The sequence below is a fragment of the Eptatretus burgeri genome, chromosome 1, assembly GCF_056783735.1.
Source record: "Eptatretus burgeri isolate ZD-2024b chromosome 1, Ebu_testis_v1, whole genome shotgun sequence".
Taxonomy (NCBI): domain Eukaryota; kingdom Metazoa; phylum Chordata; class Myxini; order Myxiniformes; family Myxinidae; genus Eptatretus; species Eptatretus burgeri.
The window spans coordinates 123,456,367-123,480,233 of NC_140961.1; the positions used below are offsets into that span (position 1 = coordinate 123,456,367).

General features: G+C 42.1%; 1 protein-coding gene across 5 annotated transcripts in view; it reads right to left on the minus strand.

The window, feature by feature from the left end:
• The window catches only part of MSRA (methionine sulfoxide reductase A), a 389,740-nt gene that overhangs the window by 6,123 nt on the left and 359,750 nt on the right, over window positions 1-23,867 (minus strand). For 4 of the 5 annotated variants that reach the window (XM_085896784.1, XM_085896764.1, XM_085896754.1 and 1 more), the window contains one exon: window positions 2,342-2,499. In XM_085896784.1, the coding sequence (XP_085752910.1) occupies window positions 2,342-2,499 (158 nt within the window). Of the gene's footprint in view, window positions 1-2,341; window positions 2,500-12,231; window positions 14,946-23,867 lie in introns of those variants that run through there. The other variant, XM_085896791.1, reaches the window with a different exon arrangement.

Below are 23,867 nucleotides of genomic sequence, written 5' to 3' on the forward strand. Positions count from 1 at the left end.
TACTCTCAGAAGAGAGAAAATAACATCTATCCAACCTCAAGAATGAACTCTCAAACTTGTCTCCCTCGTCTAAATCCTGGTGGTGCCTTCTCAAGTCTGTCTCTGGTGTATGCTTCCCCTTCCATCCCTTCCCTCATTTCAAATGGTACCACAGCCGACTACGCTCGTGAGAAGGCTGAATGCGTCAATTATGTGTTTGCTTCAAAATCTTGTGTCCATAAACCCTCTCTCTCACCAACCTTCCCATTCGTGCTCAACTGCTCCAGGATATTGTGTCTTTTGCACCTGAGAAGGAGGAAAATTTTCTGGCAACACTCGACTCTGACTGCAACTGGACCGGGCGGCATCAGCTCACGTGTCATAAAACTTGGCGCTGCTGCTCTTGCACTTCCTCTCGACCATTTTGACCCTCTCATTTACCATCAGTCATTTTCCATCTGCTTGGAAATCAGGCAACATCACAGCATTATATCACAAGAGCGCAAGTGAGCACAATATACGCCCGAAAAAGTATCTGTGACACATACACACACGTGCACGCACGCACACACTTAATTATATATTCAAACACGTCAATTTATGAAGAACAAGAAGGTATATACAGAATTTTGCTACTGCATGGAAAACAGCATCCTGGTTGCCATGGCAACCACTTTAAATGACGAACGTATGTCGCTACACACCGTCTCCACAGTCTGTACCTATGTACCAAATATGAAACGTGAAAGTTTAAAACTTTGGGAGTTAGAGTGCAGACAGGAACGGACGGATGGACGGTCGACCGGTATCACATAATACGCCCCAATATATATATATATATATATATATATATATATATATATATATATATATATATATATATATATATATATATATATATATATATATAAATAAATAAATAAAAAAAAAATATATATATATATCGGGCGTATAAAAAAAGTGTAAAAATGGATCCTCAAAACGACAGATCAATTAGCTTACTTCCAATCACGAGTAAGGTCATGGAATCCATCATCACAGTTGATATAAAATCATTCCATTTCTCCAACAGCCTCATCTCAGATCATCAATTCAGATTCAGACCTGGTCACTCCACCTTGGACACGCTGCTCCTACTCTCCCAACAATGGATGGTGACCCTCAATACCAGACGAGATCAGGGCTGTCTCTCTGGACACATCTCGAGCTTTTGATACAGTCTGGCATTCTGCCATGCTCTCTAAACGGTCTGCTTGCTTATGGAATCAAGGGAAACTCCACTCTTGGATTATTGACTTCCTCCCCTCTTGTAGCCACCGTGTGGCTCTCAACGGACCCCTTTCATCTGCTCTCCTTGTCAAGGTGAAGCAAAAATGTGTCCATCTCCATCTACCTTCTCCCTGTGCCCTGCTATTGGTGTTTCCCCTTTCTCTTGATGTTCCCTTTGTTATGTTGTGTCCTGGGGTCTGTTCTGTGTCCCAGCTCTTCCACGAGCCGAGACCACGTATTAAAAAAGAAGAAAAGGTAAATATCATTTTAAACTTAACCTATGCAACGATAAGCCCCATATATGACCTTTCCCTCAATGTTATGAAGCACGAAGGTTTGGGTAGAACGCACCATCTACGGACCTTTTGGGCTTTCACGGGCCCACATCATTGAGATTTTGAAGTATGATCACCTGCGGTTCGGCGAGCTGAGGAAGTCCTCCAAGTCTTTAATTGTGCAGAGGCACAGCCTCTTTGCTGAAGTACTTTTCTAAGTATTTCCAGCTTCTTTCAGAAACGTTGCGGGCCATTTTAAGGAACAATCCATTTCTACCAGACAATATCCTTCATGATGCGCTGAACGCTGGCGTCTCCTGACGTTTCTGCGCATGCGCTCCGAGCATACTGGGGCAGAATATGTCATTTCAAAAGTGCCGTATAGTTACAAAGAGTGGAATTTGCACACACTCATGGAAGCATAGTGGGTATTTAATATCAGTATAAATCATCAAAATAGCAAATCATGGCAACATAATTAACCAGCCCCTTGATAAATGTATCATTATAGAAATTCAGGTATTAAGCAGTTTGAAAATGAAACTTCACTTTGAACTTCAAATTCTCGAAATTGAACTTTGCTTAATCAGAGCTATATGGAGGAAAAGTATTTCGGAGGAAAGTTAAACAGAAAACGAACTTAAACAAGATCACCAGATGCAATTAAAAAAGAATGATTTTGGTCATTCATGAAAGTCTGGACACCCAATGCAGTTAGCAAAACCCTTGGTGCATTTGCACAAGCAATCAAAAATAAAAATGAAAATCGAACCATGGCCTTTATGTGCACAAACAGCACCTGTACTCATTGTACTCACATTGATTTCAGGGAATAAGCTCCACCGGTGCCTTTCATGCCACAGTAGCCCTTGGGATTCTTGTGCAGGTACTGTTGATGGTAATCTTCCGCGTAGTAAAACTCCGGCGCTGGGAGGATTTCTGTTGTGATTTGACCACTGCCAGAAGCAGACAAAATCTGTAAAATAAGAATAAGGTGAGAAGCGAAGAGTTCTCGGTTATAGATGGGGAAAAGTCAAAAACGGACTAAAACTTCCACTGTTGATTAGTTAAGTAGAAAAAAAACAAACTTTCGTGAACTTCCCAGATTTCACTCGACGAGCCATCAAGCCTGGTCGATATGTGTCGTTTGGTTTATATGATGAGCATCAACTCCCGAACAAGTTTGGAATTTCTCCATGGAAGAACGGAACTCGGTGTATCCGTTGATGGATGTAATTAACAGAACGTTTACAGGCTACTGTAACTGCCGTGAGAAGCGAGGAGAAGCCACCCCAACTCCTTTTGCTCTGATGAAGGGTTCAATGCCAAAAACCTCAGCTTCTCCTTGCGATTAGAGATTAGCATACTTCTATCAAAGTTCTGTCGATTCTATTCAGTTATACCTCTCCACCTTCATGAACAAGACTAGTTTTCGATTTTACGCAGCGTACTCATTAGCATGGCAGGAACATAAATCAAACATTAACATGTTTTCTGGTATGCTGTATTGGAAGAGTCCTCTATATGGGATGGGTTTATGGGTTTATAGCATAGCCGAGAGGTATCTGTATTTTCCTCCGAGTTGTCTCGCAATAGTTTGAATCTCGGCCCAGATAAAAATTGTCATCCTGGTGTTTTGAAGGTAGGGCGAGATGTCAATGAGTGCGCTATCCCTTGGAAGATCATTAAGCTCGATGGCCCATCCACCAGCACTGGTTCTTGGTAGATGTTAAAGATTCCTTGTATCTTTTGTGAAGAGGAGGAAAGTTAATCGCCAGCATCCTGAACAAATTTACAAATACCTAGTGAAATCAATTTGAGATTAACATCAGGCCTGACCAGCCAGTTCGTGAAAATCTTGAACCAAAAATGCTCCACATCCAAACCCACATGAAGATATAAATAATTGGAGCCATTTAAGAGGAAGTAATAGCAGATGTCGAGCAGAAGTTGGTCATTCACTATAGAGTTTTGGTCAAATGCATGAATCCTCAATATCCTAACAAGATATGAATAAAATCATATTCAAACGTTTGTATTGGATTAAGAAAATAACAATGGATAAAAAGTCAGAAATAAGGGAAAGAAATCAGGAATTTGTTGTATTTGTCCAAAGCCAAGTATCCAGCTGGAGAGTTGGATTTAAAAAATGCAAAGACCGCAAAGGGCAGTTGATCAAACTCGCTGCAGAAGGATCTGCAATACATGGGCAAAGCTATCACTATCTCGCTCAGAAATTTCTGGAAGACAAACACCCAACTCCACTCCTCCATGCTGTCTACAGAGATGCATTGCTTTTACGAATCCAGGCAAAGAGACCAGGTTGAACTAGAAACGCACTCGGAAGAGTGCATACCTCCACCAGGCTTAACAGTTTACATTTTGTATCCCGCTGATTGGTCGGATCTGAATCCGGACCTGAACCAAAATTAAATCGGCTTGTTCTCATCACCTAACCAACTCATCCACCAAGTCTTGTCAAAACTCGTCCACAACCTATTGAGATATTGTGCTTTATAGTATATCATTTTTGGTCCTATCTCTCAAAGGTGATTCTTCACCTTTGAGATTAAAATTTTCTCGCTTCTGGATCTTCACCAAAATTGAATCAATTCATCCTTGTCACACACCTAATACGTCCACCAAGTTTCATCCAAATCCATCAACAACTTTTTGAGATATCATGCTTCATATAATATTTGGCCCCATCTCTCAATGGCGAAGAATGACTGAAAAAATCCTCGTAGCCGGATCCGTATCTCAAACAAAATCTAATTATTTCATCATTGTCACATACTCAACACGGCAACCAAATTTTGTCCGAATCTGTCCACCAAGTTTTTGAGATATCCTGTTCACAAACAAGACAAACAAACAGACAGACAGGGGTGAAAACACAACCTCCACCAATATTTGGTGTCAGAGGCAAAAAAATAAATAAATAAAAGCCCGCTGAGGCAGCCATTTCTAAATACATCATAAAACTAGAGGGGGAGCACTCGGGAGAGTGCAAAACCTCCGCCGCCAATACTGCTGGGTCACTCAAGTGAACCTTATATCTTATTCATTAAATATGATGTCAACAGTGCTGACAGAGTGATAGTTCTTTTCTCCAACATTTTTTTTTTGGGGGGGGGGGGTTGGAAATCACTTAAAACGTGTAAAAATGCACAAAAAAAGATCGAAATTTTGTTGAAAAAAAAGTTGCAAAATTTTTTTTCTCTAACAATTTTTTTTTGGGGAGGGGGGTTTGGAAATCACTTAAAACATGTAGAAATGCAAAAAAAAATTTCTTTTTTTAGGGGGGGCGTAACAATTTTTTTGGGGGGGGGGGTTGTAAATCACTTAAAACATGTAAAAATGCAAAAAAAACAACATTTTTTTCACAATTTTTTTTTGGGGGGTTGGAAATCACTTAAAATATGTTGAAATGCAAAAAAAAAAATTTTCTCGCACAATTTTTTTGGGGGGGGTAACAATTTTTTTGGGGGGTTGGAAATCACTTAAATATGTAGAAATGCCCCCCAAAAAATTTTTTTCTCTAAATTTTTTTTGGGGGGTAACAATTTTTTTTGGGGGGTTGGAAATCACTTAAAACATGTAGAAATGCAAAAAAAAAAATTTTCTCAATTTTTTTTTGGGGGGGGGGGGGTGGGGGGGTTGGAAATCACTTAAAACATGTAGAAATGCAAAAAAAAAAAAATTTCTCAAACTTTTTTTTTGGGGGGGGGGGGGACCAAGTCCAAAATTTAATGGCATGATCCTTGGACATACCTAACCCCCCCCCCCCCACCAAGTTTCGGCGAAATCCGTCGAGGAGTTTTTCCGTAATACTGTTCACAAACAAACAAACAAACAAACAAACAGAAAGGGGTGAAAACAGTAACTTCCATCCATCTTCGAAGATGGCGGAGGTTAATAATGAAATCGCTGTTGTGGATGTCAAACGCCATATCGAGCAATTAAAAAAAACAATTAATCTGTGTGGAAAGATCGGGAGAGTTCGGGAAATTTCTGGTTACCTCTGGATAGAGAAACACCGGCTGGTTGTGAGTCCTTTGTACCGAGGGAGCTTTCGTGAATGTTATTCATTTGAGTGTATATAAATGGGAAAATAGAGTAAAAGAGGAGAGGAGGAGGAGGAGGAGGAGGAGGAGGAGGAGGAGGAGGAGGAGGAGGGGAAGGAGGAAAAAAAGCCACTCATCAGTTGCTTTGCTGCGTACGGAGACGTGCCAGTATGCTTCTTTTATCGCTTGTGCTTTACCTCTCAAATGAATGCAAGTTTGGCCTACATAAGAGTAAATATGGTGAACTACAAATAAATTATGCTTTCCAGTACGAGTATGTGCTACTGCATTCATCATCGTTTTACAGCCATGTCCATGCTTGCATGTGCAAGCCGTGGTTCACCTAATTTCTGCTTTGCAGGCAACACAATCCTTGCTCGTCCTCTTGTTAGGCCTTTATCTCCAAGGCCTATCTCAGCAACACATCCCACGTTTACCTCGGACAGCCTCTAGCTTTCCTTCCATTCACATTCATATTTATACAGCTTTTCACACAACTGCCCACCCCCATCCTCTCCACATGTCCGAAGCATCTCAACCTACCCCTACGCATAACCTCACTAATGCTGTCTATATCTAACCTATCTCTTAATTCCACATTTGGTTTCCTATCCCTCAGTGTCACATTGCACATCCATCTCACCATTCTCATTTCATTTCATTTGCATTCAGCATACAAATTAAAGATCCACCAATCGGTGGGCTCTGAAGATGTGCACTTGTTGAAGTGTGGTGGGAATTTAGTCATCATAACTGCAACGGTAGTTGTGCAACGGTAGTCATCATAACTGCATCATAACTACTCAGCCGCTCTTGTGAGACGTTTGCAGCAAGATAGTTATTTGGACTACTGAGGCTATTACACACTCCGAATTCCTCCTTCTCATCCGAATATTCAGATTTTGAATAATTCTCAGGATTGTTACTTGGTGATCCTTCAAGAGAAGCTCCTTCCAGGGGTTTAATTAAAACTGTATTTGGATTTTTGAATTAAATCGCAATGTTTGCTTTACTTATTGCTGAGAGCTTGGACCACAGTTTTGTCACACGTAACGTTAACAGGTTATGTGATGAATTCCCTCTCACTTTCAGACAAAGGCAAATAATCTATTATTATTATTGTTATTATTATTATTATTATTATTATTATTATTGACTGACCTCTACAGTACTATTTTGAAAATTATTTTGTAACTACATGATAGGATTACCTGCAAAAATCCAACAACGGTTCATAAATCCTTGAGTGTTTTACTGTTGCGCAACCTTGATGAAGAAGGAACTGACTGCAGATGCCACTCTTGCAGCCACGTTTGCGGGATATTGTCAGTAGTGCTGAGTCCATACAATGTTTATTTCAGGATTTTTGCACTCTTGATGGACTAAAAAAAATAATCGAAAAGTGAGAAACTCACTAGCATGTGCTCATCACGAGTAAATGGCTGTACTGCATGCCCATTTGCTGCATCTAGTGCACGGGCACGATTACGTTGCATCATGACGTTTCCAATTCAATGCAAACGCTTATTATTAGACTACTGGCTGTAACTAGACTACAATTATTGGATTACTCGAAGGGTGGGTATAGAATGGGAATTTAAAGCGGAATTCAACTTTTTTTTTAACATTATCCAATACTTGTGGAGTGTGCATACACGCACATGCACACGCACGCACAAATCAACAGCATTATTTCATCAGTACCACAAAATATAAGGGTTTACAGTTTTACGCTGCAGTTATTTTGAATATTTAATTTTAACTCAAAAACGACAACAACAAAAATATGCTGGTCATATTCTGGAAATGAATTCAGCAAACCTCATTCCTTTAGAAAAACGTATTTGACAACTCGTTCTCAACTTTGTCGACCTCTTCTGAACGAGTCAGAAATATCCATATTGTCTCTAGTCTGTCAGACATTGCCCATCTAACATAACTTGTCAGCATCAAAATACAGTAAACAAGAACCATCTTTCAAAGCATCATAATCTTAGTAGATATTTATTGTTTGCTTCAGCATATATCGTTGAATAGACTTGCGATCTGAATAAATGGTTTAGAGATTTGGAAATGATGCGAGACTTGATGCTAATGTGGATAAAAGGGGTTGACATAAATTTGTATGCATCAATAAATGGAATATTAGTTTTATGAGATGGGATTGATTTTGTAAATGAGATGTATTTCTGGTCTCTGTTAGGAATAGCTGATATGTAATCAAGATGTTTTGCTTAATTCTCTTATGAATAAGTGAGTATCATAGTTTGCATTGATGTTTCGAAAGACTGGAATGAAAGACGGAAGTTTAAAATTAAGATTAGAACTTTGATGAGTTGTTTACCAGTAGATAACCTGAAAGATGATAATGGTCTCTAACTTTTGGTTCTTCTTTCATCCCACCTTGACAAACATGACAAATGTTGGAACTCTTAACCTCTTCTTCCTCATCTTGTTTTTTTTTTTTTCAGCATTTAACTCCAACAGATAATTTGCAGTAATAACAGAAACCACAACGAATGTGATTTTGTTAAGGTATGGTGTAGGATTGATTTAAATTTGGAGAAAGTGTCTATCTTTTCGAGAATACTTCCAAAGTCAGCATATAGATCACAAATTTATGTTTTATGGTTCGATGTACATCTTTGAATTCTACTTTCAAGCCTGCTTTTGGCACATCGATTACTGTTAAGTTATGGTTTGAGCCGCATCTTTAATGTTATGGTAATTTTTATTTTGTGTGAAAGAAGTTGAAGCATCATTTACATATGAATGTTTTGCATTTCGTACTTTGTTACCTCCACCACCGAAGATGAAGGAGGTTATATTTTCACTCCTTTCTATCCATTTGTTACCTGCAAAATCGAAGATTTTTCAAGTATACTGGTCAGTCGATTTTGTTATTCTGTTTGTCTGTCTGTTTATCGCCGACAGGTCACAATTATAAAGCGATCGTCATGGAACTTTACCAAATTGTGGAAGTAGTCTCAACTGAGAAGGCCATTGATTTTGAGGTCAAAAGGTCATCTTCAGGTCACATTTCCAAAATCGTCATTTTTCATCTGATTGACTTGAAATTTGAACAAGATTTGCAAATTGCATCACTAGATTTGGAAACCAACTACTTTTGAGGTCAAAAGGTTAAAGGTCAACTCAAGGTCAAACTTCTAAAATCATCAATTTTTATCTGAAAATTTGTCAATTTTCATCCGATTGACTTGAAAATTAAACAGCAATTGCATAGTACATTACTGAATTGGGAAACCAACTATTTTTGGGATCATAAGGTCAAAGGTAAACTCAAATTCAGACGTCTAAGATCATCAACTTTCAACTGAAAAATCATCAATTTTCATCCGATTGACCTGAGCTTTGATTAAGAATGTCAATTTTAATCTTAATGAAATGGGCAATTTGATGTATCCATGGCAACCTTTGGAGAGGGGGTTGGATTTTGCAAGTATTGCGCTCTGCATGACGTTTTTTTCTTGTTTGTTACTTGGCGAAAATATTTTTTTGCCACGTATGTTCTGCAGTGTTCGTCTGTCTGTCTGTCGATGTGTCACAATTTTTGGCCACAGTTTTCAAGCAATCGTTCTGAATTTTTTTGTGTGTGTAGGTGACCGGAAAAGGACAGCAACACTTAATTTTGGTGAACATCCGAATCCAGATTCGGATCTGAGAATATTTTAAGTGATTCTGCAACGTTGAGAGATCAGGCCAAAAAACGATATGTAGCACAATATCTCAAAAGGTTATGGATGGATTCACATGAAACTTGGTGGACAGGTTGGGAGTGCCATGAGGAAGAATTGATTATATTTTTGTGAAGACCTGAATCCGGATCCGGATTTGAGAATTTTTCAAGTGATTCTTCACCATTGAGAGATAGGGATAAAAACTATTAATAGCATGATATCTCTAAAAGTTGTGGACTACTTGTGACAAAACAAGGTGGAAGAGTTGGTTTGGTGACAAGAACAAGTCGATTCAATTTTGTTTTAGCTCTGGATTCAGATCCGACCTATCATTGGGGTACAAAATTTAAACTGTCCAGTCTGGTGCAGGTATGCGCTCTACGGAGTGCCGTTCCGTTTCACCAATTGTCACTCATTGAATTCATTGAATTCAACCACTAATTATTGTTGAGGTCAAATTTGTTATATGGATATTGCAAGTATCATGCTCTGCATGACGTCTTTTTGTTTGTTTGTGAACAAAATATCTCAAAAAGTTGTGGACGGATTCGGCCGGAACTTGGTGGGCAGGTTGGGTACGTGACAAGGAAGAAATGATTCAATTTTGGTGAAGATACAGATCTGGTTCCGAAATTTTTTTGAAGTGATTCTTCACCATTGAGTGATTGGACTAAAACGATATGGCACGATACAGTATTTCAAAAAGTTACAGACGGATTCGGACGAGACTTGGTGGATGAGTTGGTTATCGAGATCTGGCCTATTAGTGGGATACAAAACGTAAACTAATTAGCCTGGTGGAAGTCTGAGCTCTACCGAGTGCCCTTCTAGTTTTTGAGATGTAGTTGGTCTTGAATTTTTTTTTTGATAATGGTTTTTTTGTCGAAGTTAAAATTTAGTACTATATTTTTTCGGGTCTACAAGTCGATGTGGAGTACAAGTAGTATCGGATAATTTTCCCATTTCTCTTTCCTTCATTCATAGATAAGTCGATTTGGAGTATAAGACAAAGCTTGATCAACTACAGTATTGAGGAAAACTCAGTAAGAACAATGGCGGTGTTAATTTTTCCTGGTACTGTCACTACTTATGTTACTTCCAGGGTCATGAATATTAATGAGCTGTTTTGTGAATACTATTTGAATTACTTTGTGGGAGACATTTCGGATAAACTCGGAATGTAAATAGTTTTTCAACATGTTTGTTATCATATAGAGCTACAGTATTTAAAACAACATACATAATCAACATCAGCACTGGCTCACAGCTTGTTACAGTTTGTTGCAGTTTACTACTTAATAAAAATAGGGGCAATACCCCTGGGCGCTCACCTGATATCAGCTGGATAAGAAAAACAGGGAACCACTGGTAGGCGTGAATGACCCACAAAATATTTAACAGAGCAGAAAGTAAATACCTTTGAATTCTTTTTAATAGCGTAAACAAACTTTGGTACATCATAGGTGATGAAGGTTGTGGTCAAGTTCCATCAGAATTGTAAGTGTAGTTCCTCAGAGAAAGCAAATACATCTTTTGGGGGGGGGGGCAATCCCCCCCCACCATGAACTCCCTCCATAGACATCCTCAGTCCCCAATTTTTTTAATGGCATGAACAAGCTTTGGTATGAAGATTGTGTTCAGGTTTCATTGGAATTGCGTTTGGAGTTTTTGAGCGTATGTAATAGTAATCAAATAAGGTCAAGTATAAGAAAGGAAATAGCTATTTTGGGGGGCAATCTCCCACAGACCCCCTGATGGTACAATCTTTTTCATGTCATGATCAAATTTGTGTGTGTAGTTTTGGAGAAGAAAGCAAAAACATATGTGGGGTGCACCCCGCCCCCCCTATACCTCCTAAGACCCCAATTGTTCTAAATGTCATGAACAAAGTGTCATGGGGGACAGAGCACGTAAAGAGCAGAGGGTCAAGACCATAAAGGAGGCGGTAAAAGCCAAAGAGACAATCCACCTGTGTGCGATGGCGAAGTGATCGGCCCATAGACCAACTTCATTGTGGGAGATTCCAATAATCTTGAAGGCCTTGATTTTCACGGCATCAAGCTGAGCAAGAGTGAGGCAGGGGAGCCAGCCCAGAAGGGAGAGCAGTACTTCATCAAGCTGTGGATGAAGGCCTTGGAGGAGGATAGACATTCAGGTGTGCCAAGGATGGGCTTTGTACGACAAAGGATGCTCAGCCTGCAGCTGGCTTTGGAGGCCAACTTTGAAATGTCATTTACCCAATAAAGATCATGGCTGAACTTCCTCAAGAGGATTGGTAAGAAAGTAGATGGGGGAAGGGATGATTGCGAGACGGTCCTTTCGAAGAGAGATAGTGAAAGTGTGAGATTTGTTAGGATTGAAAGACATATTCAAGTGTTTGACCATCTTGTGATTTTGTCAACGTCTGAAGAGATGGAAGAGGCTGCCTCCTGCCTCTCTGAAGGATGAGGGATGTCACTGCAGAGGGTGATGCCATCATCAAAGACATAAAGAGGATCTTTCAGAGTCAGAGAGATAATTGATGAAGGTCAGCAATAGAACTGGGCCAAGAACACTGTGTTAGGGCATTTCAGCCTTGACAGGGAGGGGAGATGAAAGGAAAATTGTTGATTCTTGGTGAAATTTGTCTCAGAAAAATGTGGATTATTGGTGAAAGTGCCTTCGAAACTAGTCGCTATTGGTGACTGTCTCAGAAGTGCTTTGCCTCAAAACCTCCAAAGTCATAATACTGATGTGCAGTAACAGTCTTGGAGCTCTTTGTGCATCCCACTAACTGCTCGTGTCGAGTTTTGGAACACTTTACTTATTAGTTTTATTTGCATACTCACGCAATATGCTTACACATTATAAGCAATGATGAACCGTGCCCCTCCCCTTCCCCCCCAATCTTGGATCACTCACCTGCATCTGTTATTTTCATTTTTTTTCATTTATTTATATTCATTTATGGATGCTTTCCAACGGTTCTGTGATCCATCCCGGTGTATCGGCTTCGATGTCCATCAGCACATGAAATCACCATGCTTCTCCATTGTCTCGGGTCGCTCACCTGCATCTATTTCGTTCAATTTTTTTCAATTTATTTATTTCATTTTTAAAAAATATTTTTATTTATAGATGCTTTCCAAAAGTTCTGTGATTTTTCATGGTGTATCAGCTTCGATGTCCATTGGCACACAAAATTTCAGCTTTCTATGTCACCCAGAAGGGACCGAACAATAATATCAGTCAGTCAGTGAGTCAGTGAGTGAGTCAGTGAGTGAGTTGTTATAATGAGCGTTTTATATTAGATTATATACTCGACATGATGAGGCAAATTCATTTCAATCTTTATGCAGGATGTGGTTGCTTGGTTGCATCATAGTTGGGGGCATGGCTGTGCTGCTGATACAGTGCCAACTGTGGGTTAGAGCAGGAATTTGTAATTTGTTCAAGATGCTAGTGATAGCTTTCCTACTCTTCACAAGTGACACCGTGGGATCTTTAACATCCACAAAAACATCCACAATATAATTCTAGCAGATGGGTGCCCAGTTTACTGTCCATCCAAGTAACGGCACAGACATGAAGGAATCACACTGCCTTCGAAAAACCAGGGTGACAGTTTATAGTCAAGTATCTATGGAGGGTATCTGTGCACCCCCCCCCCCCCAGGACTCTACCAAACCAACTTTTTATGGTCCTAATACACATTCCTTTTGTGATCCTATTACACATTTGAGATGTTAACAAAAAAAAATTCCCGGCACTCTGGAAATATTGAAGATGACGTCCAAAATGGCCGCCAAAATGTGTAAAATCATAGAATATGGTATATAACATCTCAAAAATGTGACAACTTGGAAAAATAATAATTGGGATTTGGTTCCTGGTCATTAGTAACTAATTTCCGATGATTGGATTTTGTTGCCATTTTTTTAAATCCAAGATGGCGTCCAAAATGGCCACCAAAATATGCAAAAATCATAGAAAATTATATATAACAGCCAAAACCTGTGACAAAATTGTAAATTAATCATTCGAATAAAATGTTTCTTCTCATTTGTAACTAATATCTGGTTATTCTAATTCAGTTGCTATTTTTTAAGTTGAGCACTAAGTCAGAGTATTCCACCTTGGAATATCTGATGAAAGAATAATGGTACTAAAATGGACATTTTATATAGCGATTGTCCACCGCTTATCAAACTATGCGAGCAAACTTTCATTATACAAGGAACACTTGTGATGATTCAAACAATTGCCAGGACTTCGGCATGGAATTCCAGCTGAGAATATCTCAGATAAAAGCAAAAATGCTACTTAAATGTACATTTTATATAACGATTGTCTACCGCTTATCAAACTATGCTAGCAAACTTTCATTATACAAGGAAACACTTGTGATGATTAATACAATGCCATTTTGTTATGGCATTCCACAGAGGACTATTTCCAAATTATCTCCTGTAACAACAGTTCATACATCCGGTTTGACTCCTGCAGGAGTGTCAGAATCAGTATTTGTCAGAATCGGAGTCTAGGCTGGAGTAGTCGCATTCATCAGCATCTCCAAGTTCATCATCAGATGTGTCATCATCTCCGAGTTCACTGATATGCTTCACTGATTGCTTCACCAAGTGTGATGTCGGTGCTGTAGACAAGGTAAAATGGCTAGGTGTTGTCATCTGGTTCTACTTTGGTGAATGCTAGCTTAGGGCCAAGAACAGGATGAGTTTCTAGTTTGCGTTTAAGTCTGTCATATCACCACGATAATTCGGATTGGGGAATTGCGTCTCATCCAGATTGCAATGTAGAGGAGACGCAACGAAGATATCTGCACTACTTTACATCCAATGATTATTATTGTCTCGTCGAAGTACTTTGCCACATGATTGAAGTATGCTTCATGTGCAGCTTCCAATGCTGCTTGTTGAGCAACAGCCTCCGGTTTTCCGCTCCTCCAATGTGCTGGAAAGGCTGTATACTGCCTTCTGCATTTTGGGTGGTTTTGGGCTTCTTCTGCAAACAAATCAAATCCTTGGATTCGCCTTAAGAGCCACTCATGATTATTCTCTTCTGCTATTCGCAGCACTTTCTGCAATCTATCACGTTCAAATGAAGAGGTGCCTTCCATTGTGTCGATGCCTGCCTTTTTCACATGGATTCGGCCTTCAGTATTGCAGAAAATACAATCAGGTTCAAAAATGATCTTTTCAGATGCTTTCTTGCACTTTACCCTTCCTTCTTGGCTGGTAGATGGTCCAGGAGCTTCAGGATCTTTAGATGTTTTACTAGCTGTTAACCTATGTAGGTTCAGGGTAAATATTTGGTAACATCCTCGGTGATAGCCCTCGTTCTCCTGGATCTCATCAGGAATGCCCTGACAGATATCTGTCATTCGATATGAAGAACCTGGTGGTTCAGCTAAGCAACGATCCGATATATTTTTGAGAAGTGCCAATCTATCATTTGGATTCGTCAAGTCTGAAAAGTATGTGAACGATCCACGCTTTATTCCAGACATGTGAATGACACATTGTTCCCGTTTGCATTTTCTTTACATTTCAACAACTTTCTTTTGACAATTACATCAACCTATTTCTTGCTTGTCTGACATCTTGACTTGTGATCTTGGTCTTGACGAGCTACGGTCATGATAAGCAAACAAATCTAACCTGGAAAGAGAAAAAACAATACACATAAAAAGAGATTATTACACATAATACTTGACTGTATGTAAATATTCAAAGTGCATCGGGGTGTGTATAGGGGTTGTTTGGGTGTGTGTATGTGTATGTGTATGTGTATGTGTATGTGTGTGTGTGTGTGTGTGTGTGTGTGTGTGTGTGTGTGTGTGTGTGTGTGTGTGTGTGTGTGTGTGTGTGTGTGTGTGTGTGTGTGTGTGTGTGTGTGTGTGTGTGTGTGTGTGTGTGTGTGTGTGTGTGTAAGTGTGTGCGTGTGTGTGTGTGGGGGGGGGGGGGGGTGTTTTCTGGCTTTCATATTGTCTGCCATCTTCAATTCCAAGTATGACAACAATAATAAACATCCTTGAAAAGAATTACAAGACGAATATTCCATGGTTCTGTCCCTCTATTATTATGACATTAATGATTATTTGAAGCTGACATTTGATATTTACTATGATTTTACCATTTTTAAAACCATTTTGAACTCCGTCTTGGATTTTATGGATGACAACAAACCATAAATCACCACAGAGGCATATTCGTTTCTAATAATCAGGAACATATATTACAATGCATCCAAATATTAATTTACTGTATATTATTCATAGTTTCAGGCTGTTATGTACAATTTTCTATGATTTTGCCTATTTTGGCAGCCATTTTGGACGCTGTGGTGAATTGTCGTGAATTGAGGGACATGACGCGGGATCACATGTTGTGCGTCTCGCGTATAAGGGGAGGTCTCTGCGGCACGAGTGATTGTCCCCGGGGCATTGCTATTGACATCGGCTGTTCACTTGATGCTCGTTAACTGAAGGTGCTCATTGACTGGTGAGAATGGAAATTATATCGAACTCCGTGCTTACGCGGATTGTCTGCAATGATTAACTGCACATGTATACGTTACTGCTTATGTACTCCTAGCTGAACCTGTATTCCCCGGTGTGCCCACAGAAGCGGCTCCAATCAAATGGAATAAAGCCTAAACTCTGAAGGTTCATCTCTCGCTCTCATTTCAATTTATTCCATTTGATTTTCTCGGCTCTCTCAACCAAAGATGGACAAGATCTACAAACCAGAGAGGTTCGACGCAGACCCGAACGCGACTGACGCAGAAATGAAATGGTCACATTGGTTCTGTTCCTTCTCACACTATCTGACCATCATCGCGGAGGGAGCTGACAAATTTGCCGCTCTCGTGAATCATGTCTCACCCAGCGTGTACAGGCTCTTCTCGGGGTGCGACACTTACGAAGCAGCGATCGAGGTGCTGCAAGCGCTCTACGTGAAGCCCAAGAACGAGGTATACATACGACATCTTCTCAACACACGCAAGCAAGCAGCCGGGGAGACAATCGATCAGTTCCTGCAAGCTCTGAATCAGCTGGGAAAAGACGGCAGCTTCCGGGCGGTAAGCGCCGAGGAACACCGAAAGGAAGCGACCCGGGAGGCATTCATCCAAGGACTCAGATCAGCCCACATACGGCAACGCTTACTAGAGAAAGCGCAACCCACTCTTGACAAGGTAGTCGATCAGGCTCGAGCGATGGATACGGCTCAGCAGCAATCTGAGTCATTTGGGACACCGATGCTGCTCATGAACGCTGCTACGATGGGAACCCAAGGAACCCCACTGGCACAGACACAGCCAGACATAGGGGATGGAGAAACACCCGAGGAGCCGGATACCCAGACCTCGTCAAACTCCTCAGCAACTGCTCCGGTTGGTAAATGCTTCTTTTGTGGGTACAAAAGGCATCCTCGTCAAAGATGTCCCGCCAGAGATGCCACATGCATGAATTGCGACAAGAAAGGGCATTATGCCAGGGTATGTAAATCTACTCTAAGGAGAAATAAACCCACTTCTGCGGCTCTCTACTCGCAAAATAAATTGACTGCAGCCTCCCGGGGAATCTATCCAAGGCTATCATCAACGTACGAATTAACGGGCATATGGCTGAGGCACTGATTGATACCGGTAGCTCTGAAAGTTTCGTCAACAGCTCGCTAGTGAAGGGCAGGAAATGGGTAATCCACCCGACTGACAATACGGTATGCATGGCCGCCACCTCACTACAATCCCGCGTACGAGGGTACTGCAATGTTGAATTGGACGTAAAAGGGTACACGCATCGGGATGTAAAGGTACTGGTGCTTCGTGATTTGTGCGCAGACGTAATTCTGGGTCATAATGTCCTCAAGCAGCACACGAGCGTCGAAATACCCTTTGGAGGAAGCAAACCTCGTCTAATTTTAAATGCGTTGACCACCGCGGAGGTGACGTCCCCCCAGCTGTTCGCTAACTTGTCGCCGGTCTGCAAACCGATAGCGATCAAATCGCGGCGATATACCACTGCTGACATGAATTTCATCACTTCGGAAACCAAGCGATTACTGGAGGAGGGAATTATAGAACCGAGCGATTCGCCATGGCGCGCACAGGTGTTAGTAACCAGCAGTCAGAACCATAAGAAACGAATGGTTGTCGATTATTCCCAAACGGTCAATCGCTTCACCCAACTCGACGCCTACCCCTGCCGCGCATAGATGAGATGGTCGAACGCGTGGCCAATTATAAGGTATTCAGTACCATCGACTTGCGAAGCGCCTATCATCAAATTCCCATCCGAGAGGAAGACAAACCTTACACTGCATTCCAGGCAGGGCGGCGCCTCTACCAGTTCAGAAGGATACCATTCGGTGTCACGAATGGAGTAGCTTGCTTCCAACGGGTTATGGACGACATCATCTCAGATGAAAACCTCAAAGACACTTTTGTTTACGTGGATAATGTCACAGTGTGCGGTAGGGATCAGAGGGAACATGATAGGAATCTGGACAGATTCTTGAGCATTGCTAGAAAATATAATCTGACTCTCAACTACGAGAAATGCGTATTCTCGGCAAGGTCAATTGACCTTCTCGGCTACACGATAGCCGACGGCACAATTAAGCCTGATCCTGAACGATTGCGCCCGCTCCGTGAGCTTCCACCACCTCAGGACTTGCAAACAATGCGCCGGGTGATCGGGATGTTCGCTTACTATGCGAGATGGATTTCGCAATACTCCGAGAAAATACATCCCTTAGTGCATTGCAAAAACTTTCCACCAGATGCCGCTGTTGTAAGAGCTTTCCACAATCTCAAGGATGATATCAGTAAGTCCGTGGTTTTATCGATCGACAGCTCGGTGCCCTTCGTGGTGGAGACCGACGCTTCAAATCACGCCATAGCTGCTACACTTAATCAGTCTGGGCGGCCGGTCGCGTTCTTCTCGAGAACTCTCTCTAGAAGCGAGCAGAGACACTCAGCGATAGAGAAGGAAGCGTACGCCATCGTTGAAGCGCTGCGGAAATGGAGACATTATTTACTGGGAAACCACTTCACGCTCGTTACGGACCAACGATCCGTGGCTTTCATGTTTGATGGGAAAAATAACGGGAAAATTAAGAATGAAAAAATTATGAGATGGCGGATAGACCTAGCTTGCTACAGATACGACATTGTTTACCGGCCCGGGAAAGAAAACCCTGCTGCAGATACCTTCTCCCGGGTCTACAGTTCGGCAACAATCAGTCAGGCTTTGCAAGACCTCCATGTGTCTCTGTGCCACCCAGGGGTAACCAGGATGGCACATTTCGTACGCAGACAGAATCTTCCCTATTCTGTTGAAGATATTAAACAAATGAATGCTTCATGCCCTGTTTGTGCTGAACTAAAACCCAGATTCTATGGCGCGGCTTCTGGCAGACTGATCAAGGCCACTTCCCCCTTCGAGAGACTAAACATCGACTTCAAAGGGCCCCTGCCGACCGAAACAGACAACAGATACATATTCACCGTTGTTGATGAATATTCAAGGTTCCCTTTCGCGTTTCCGTGCTCGGATATGACCTCGGGCACTGTCGTGAGATGTCTCTCTGACCTCTTCGCTATGTTTGGGAGACCTTCGTACATACATTCAGACAGAGGGCCGTGTTTCATGTCGGCCGGGCTAAAACAATTCCTATTAGAGCACAGCATAGCAACTAGTCGAACGACGGGGTACAACCCACAGGGAAACGGGCAGGTGGAACGGTATAATGGAGTTATTTGGAAAGCCGTAACTCTGGCGCTGAAATCGAGAGGACTGGGCCCCGAGCGATGGGAGGTTACTCTTCCCGACGCTCTGAATTCCATACACTCTTTGCTCTGCACGTCCACAAATGCCACTCCTCACGAACGTATGTTTACTCACCAACGATGTTATGTTGACGGTCAAACGGTGCCCAACTGGCTGACCCACCCCGGTACAGTGTTCATGAAACGCCCGGTACGACAAAGCAAGTATGAACCGCTGGTGGAGGGGGTCGAACTCATTGACACTAATCCAGAGTATGCTCATGTCAGGCTCCCGGATGGCAGGGAGACCACTGTGTCGGTTCGCCATCTGGCTCCCTCAGGTACTCCTCCCGCCGGTACACCACCTTCTGGCACTCCTCCTTCTGACATTTCCCCCCCAGGAACTCCGCCAGGCGACGGGGCTGCCGCGTTCCACCCGAGAGCGATCGAGGAGTCATCCCCGGCACAAGTCGAGGCTCACCAAGAGGATCGGGAGTCTCCCTCAAGTGAAACTGCCGTTTACTCCCGGAGAGGTCGACGAATAAGGCCCCCTCGACGACTCAATCTGTAAAGGGGATTATCGGCATTCTCGCTGCTCATGCTCCTATATGCCCATTATATCATATATCGATTGCTCATTTCCATGCTCCTACAACTCGAAATAATCACTGCTTGGCATGTATGCTTCTGTAGATCTATTAGTCCGCGTTGCTTGAAATGTATACTCCTATAGTGCTAAAGCAATCATGGTGTGTAAGATGGGCCCCTAGTTACATTTTAAAGGTGAGGAGAATGTGGTGAATTGTCGTGAATTGAGGGACATGACGCGGGATCACATGTTGTGCGTCTCGCGTATAAGGGGAGGTCTCTGCGGCACGAGTGATTGTCCCCGGGGCATTGCTATTGACATCGGCTGTTCACTTGATGCTCGTTAACTGAAGGTTCTCATTGACTGGTGAGAATGGAAATTATATCGAACTCCGTGCTTACGCGGATTGTCTGCAATGATTAACTGCACATGTATACGTTACTGCTTATGTACTCCTAGCTGAACCTGTATTCCCTGGTGTGCCCACAGAAGCGGCTCCAATCAAATGGAATAAAGCCTAAACTCTGAAGGTTCATCTCTCGCTCTCATTTCAGACGCCATCTTGAATTTTTTAAAATGGCAACAAAGCCCAATCTTCAGAAACTAGTAACTCATGATCAGGAACCAAATCCCAATGATTATTTTTCCAATTTGCCACATTTTTCAGATGTTATATACCGTATTCTATGATTTTACCCATTTTGGACACCATCTTGAATATCGCCAGTGTCGGGAATTTTTTTTGTTAACATTTCAAATGTGTAATAGGACCATAAAAGGAAGCTAAAAAGTTGGTTTGGTAGAGTCCTGGGGGGGGGGGTGCACTGATACCCTCCGTAGATACTCCCCGATTATAGCTTGATGGGGATTCAAACCCAGGCAAGACAGCTCAGAGGCAAATGTGACTACCTCTGGGCTCTCCTTGCCAACCATGAGGCAAATGCAACAGAGGAACCATGGATCAAACACCTTTTCATCTATCCAAAGTTTCCTTGTAATAAGTAAGAACATAGAAAATCAAATGAAGAGTTAAAAAGAAGAAAGAAAATATAACAATAAAAAGGTTAAAAGGAGACATCAATTTTGACTCGGCTTTGTTTGGCTTGACTCAAGCATTGAAATATCAATATCCAGTCCTGTGATCCCTTATTTACTGGTATGACAACAAAAAACTATTGTTGATTAATTTCAAAAAGGCAACACCACAACTTCAAACCTCATTCCTCTTGTCCATCCAGAAAGTTGTTCTGCATTTTGCAATTCCTGGTTGTTGAAATGAATCTCAGAGCAGTCTGCAAATTGTGCAGTACGTACGCAGTGCACATGGATGTGGCACATATGGGTAGATTTTGATTTGTCGGAACTATTCGCAGGTGTTTGGACATGCCATGCCTGGCATGGGCACCGTGGTGGCAAAGTCTCATCCCCTATCTTGCGGAGATTTTATCAGGTTTTCCTTTGTCCTCGCAACTGTTTTTAAAGCATTTGGTTATCGAGTGTGCTTTACAATGGTTATGTTTCTCTTTGTGAGTTTCAAAGCAAAATATATTTGATAACAGCCTATTTCACAGCCGTTTGCCATGCAGACATGTTTTCTAAGTTTCCGAGCAAATTTTTTTTTCCATCCGCAGCTGTTTATAAAGATTGATGTTTGTGAGCACAGAACATCTCCCTGAAACATTTATATAAACCCAATGTTATTTTTCGGTGAAAGCTACTCCAGGTTTCTGGGTTGTATGCAGTACGTAATGTAGTGGGTAATCACACTCACTCCAACCTGCCGATTCCTCAAAAATTGCCGAAGTCAGTAAAGCACTAATGTGTGTGTGTGTGTGTGTGTGTGTGTGTGTGTGTGTGTGTGTGTGTGTGTGTGTGTGTGTGTGTGTGTGTGTGTGTGTGTGTGTGTGTGTGTGTAGAGTATGTGCGTGCGTGCGTGTGTGCGTATGTGGGAGTTGTTGCTGTTTCCTGCTATCTCCACATGTAGGTGGGGTTCATCAGGAGGTGAAAACAGAGGTGTGTGTGTGTGTGTGTGTGTGTGTGTGTGTGTGTGTGCGTGTGTGTGTGTGTGTGTGTGTGTGTGTGTGTGTGTGCGTGTGTGTGTGTGTGTGTGTGTGTGTGTGTGTAGTTCATAAAGCATAACATATTCTCTCTGCTAACTCTCCTACCCCCACCCCTCTCTTTCTCTCTCTGTCCTGTTCTTGCTCTACCCCCTCCCTATACAGTGCAGCACCCTCCTCTCACACCTCTCTCCCTCTCTCTCTCTCTCTCTGGACATTTCCAGATGGTAGATATGTCTGGATGGTATTTATCTCCGGATGTGTCTGGATGAGAGTTTGTCTCCATACATGTCCGGACGGTGTTTATGTCCAGACGGGAATTTGTCTCCGGACGTGTCTGAGCTGTGTTTGTCTCTGGACAGCTTGGCTCCGATCACGTCTGGGCAGAATTTGTCTCCGGACAGATTGGCTCTGGACATGTTCAGATGGGAATTTGTCTCCGGACAGCTTGGCTGCGGACGCGTCCGGGTGGTGTTTGTCTCTGGGTGATATTTGTAGTCTGACCGGTACAAAACGGATTTCAGACATTATTTTGTTTCCATCTTCACTGTTATTCTACACAGAATCACTTTGATGAGACAGTATGAATCGTAATTAAGCTCCACCGGACGTCTGCCGTCCCTTCCTCTCACCTCACATTGCATTCACTTTCCCCCACACCTCCTCACTCTCCCTCCCTCCTTGCTCCACCTCTTCTCCTCGCTCCCCCTCCCCTCTCCCCTCCTCTCTCAGTCCCCCACCCCTCTCGACCCCTCTTCACCCACAGTCCTCCCATCAGCGAAGCGACGGGTGGTTTTTCCTAGTTTGTCTACAAAATGAAAATGCATTAGTATAATTCTACCTTCATCGTCATTGTATTGATAAATGCAGTTGTATGATGTTGAACGTTAATGGATCTCAAGAGGTTAACAACAAACGTCCATCACTCTGCCCACACAAAAGGTTTTACCCATTCTTCAGTTTTCAGGATATTCAAGTCCTGGGACTCCAAGCGTTCCTTATCCCAATTGATTTCAAATTCACTACTAAGAGTGGTCAGAAAAAGTTCACCTCTATGATCCCCTTCCACCATCACGCCCAAGTGGATCGAATGTGTGAAACGCAGTGTTCGTGGTTGACCGACCGATGCACTCTACTAAACATGCCGAAGGTGTTAAAAGCATTCGCTACGGGGTCAAATCGTTAAATTCTCCAATGTATAATTCCTCATTTGCAACAGCATGGGCACCAACAAATTTCTCACAATCCCTCGAGGCAATGGCTTAAGAGTTGGATATGAAAACAAAAAAAATGTATGTGATGGAAACGCACCAGAATTGCGAATTATGGCACATAATGGTTCAGCGCAGCAAGCAGACTGTCAAAGTGGGCATGGCACCCTAACAGCACTTGGCACAAAGGGGGTCACTCGCAGTGGGAGACAAAACGTTGTGATCAAAAACGAAATCTTCGAAATTCCGCAAAAGGAAATTTGGCTTGTACTCGTATGATAAGTGGCCTCTCTTTGCTTTGAAGAAACTGAAAGGCTCGGGGAAAAATTTTGCATCGATGGAATTTGGTATTAGCAAAACGCTCACGTGCCTTTCTACGAACCTCCATTCGACGAAGGTTCACTTAAACCTTCACACTTGCTCTATATAAAGGCTTGCTCTGTTTGGCTTTCCCAATTGAGCACATAGCTCATGATGCTGCGATCTCAGGTTCGAATTCCATTTACGATGCGGATTTGTTCATAATCTCTTAATGTCCTTGCAATTCAAGTCCGAGCGATACATCTGCGAGCGACGCCGTGAGCCTGAGATCACAGAAAAAGAAAAGAAAAGAAAAAAATAAACACACGAGAGAAAGGATAACTACAAGAATGAAAAGGCTCGATTATGAAGAGTACCAGCATTCCTGCATACTAGAAAGTCAAACGCAGCAGAAAAGCAACAACGTAAAGGTGAATTGCATGGGCGGATGTGTATTGGCCTGAAGAAAGATAAGGAGGGAGGGTAAGAGTGAGTGGGATAGATTAAGCAATATCTGAAGCCTTGTCTTCACAAACACGTTGGCACCATGCCCACACTGTGTTAGCACATCCTCCGCTTCCAACTTGCATCCGGACCAAGGCCAAAAAAGCAATGCATCTACACAGCTAGGCCAGCAGATTCAGGTCACTT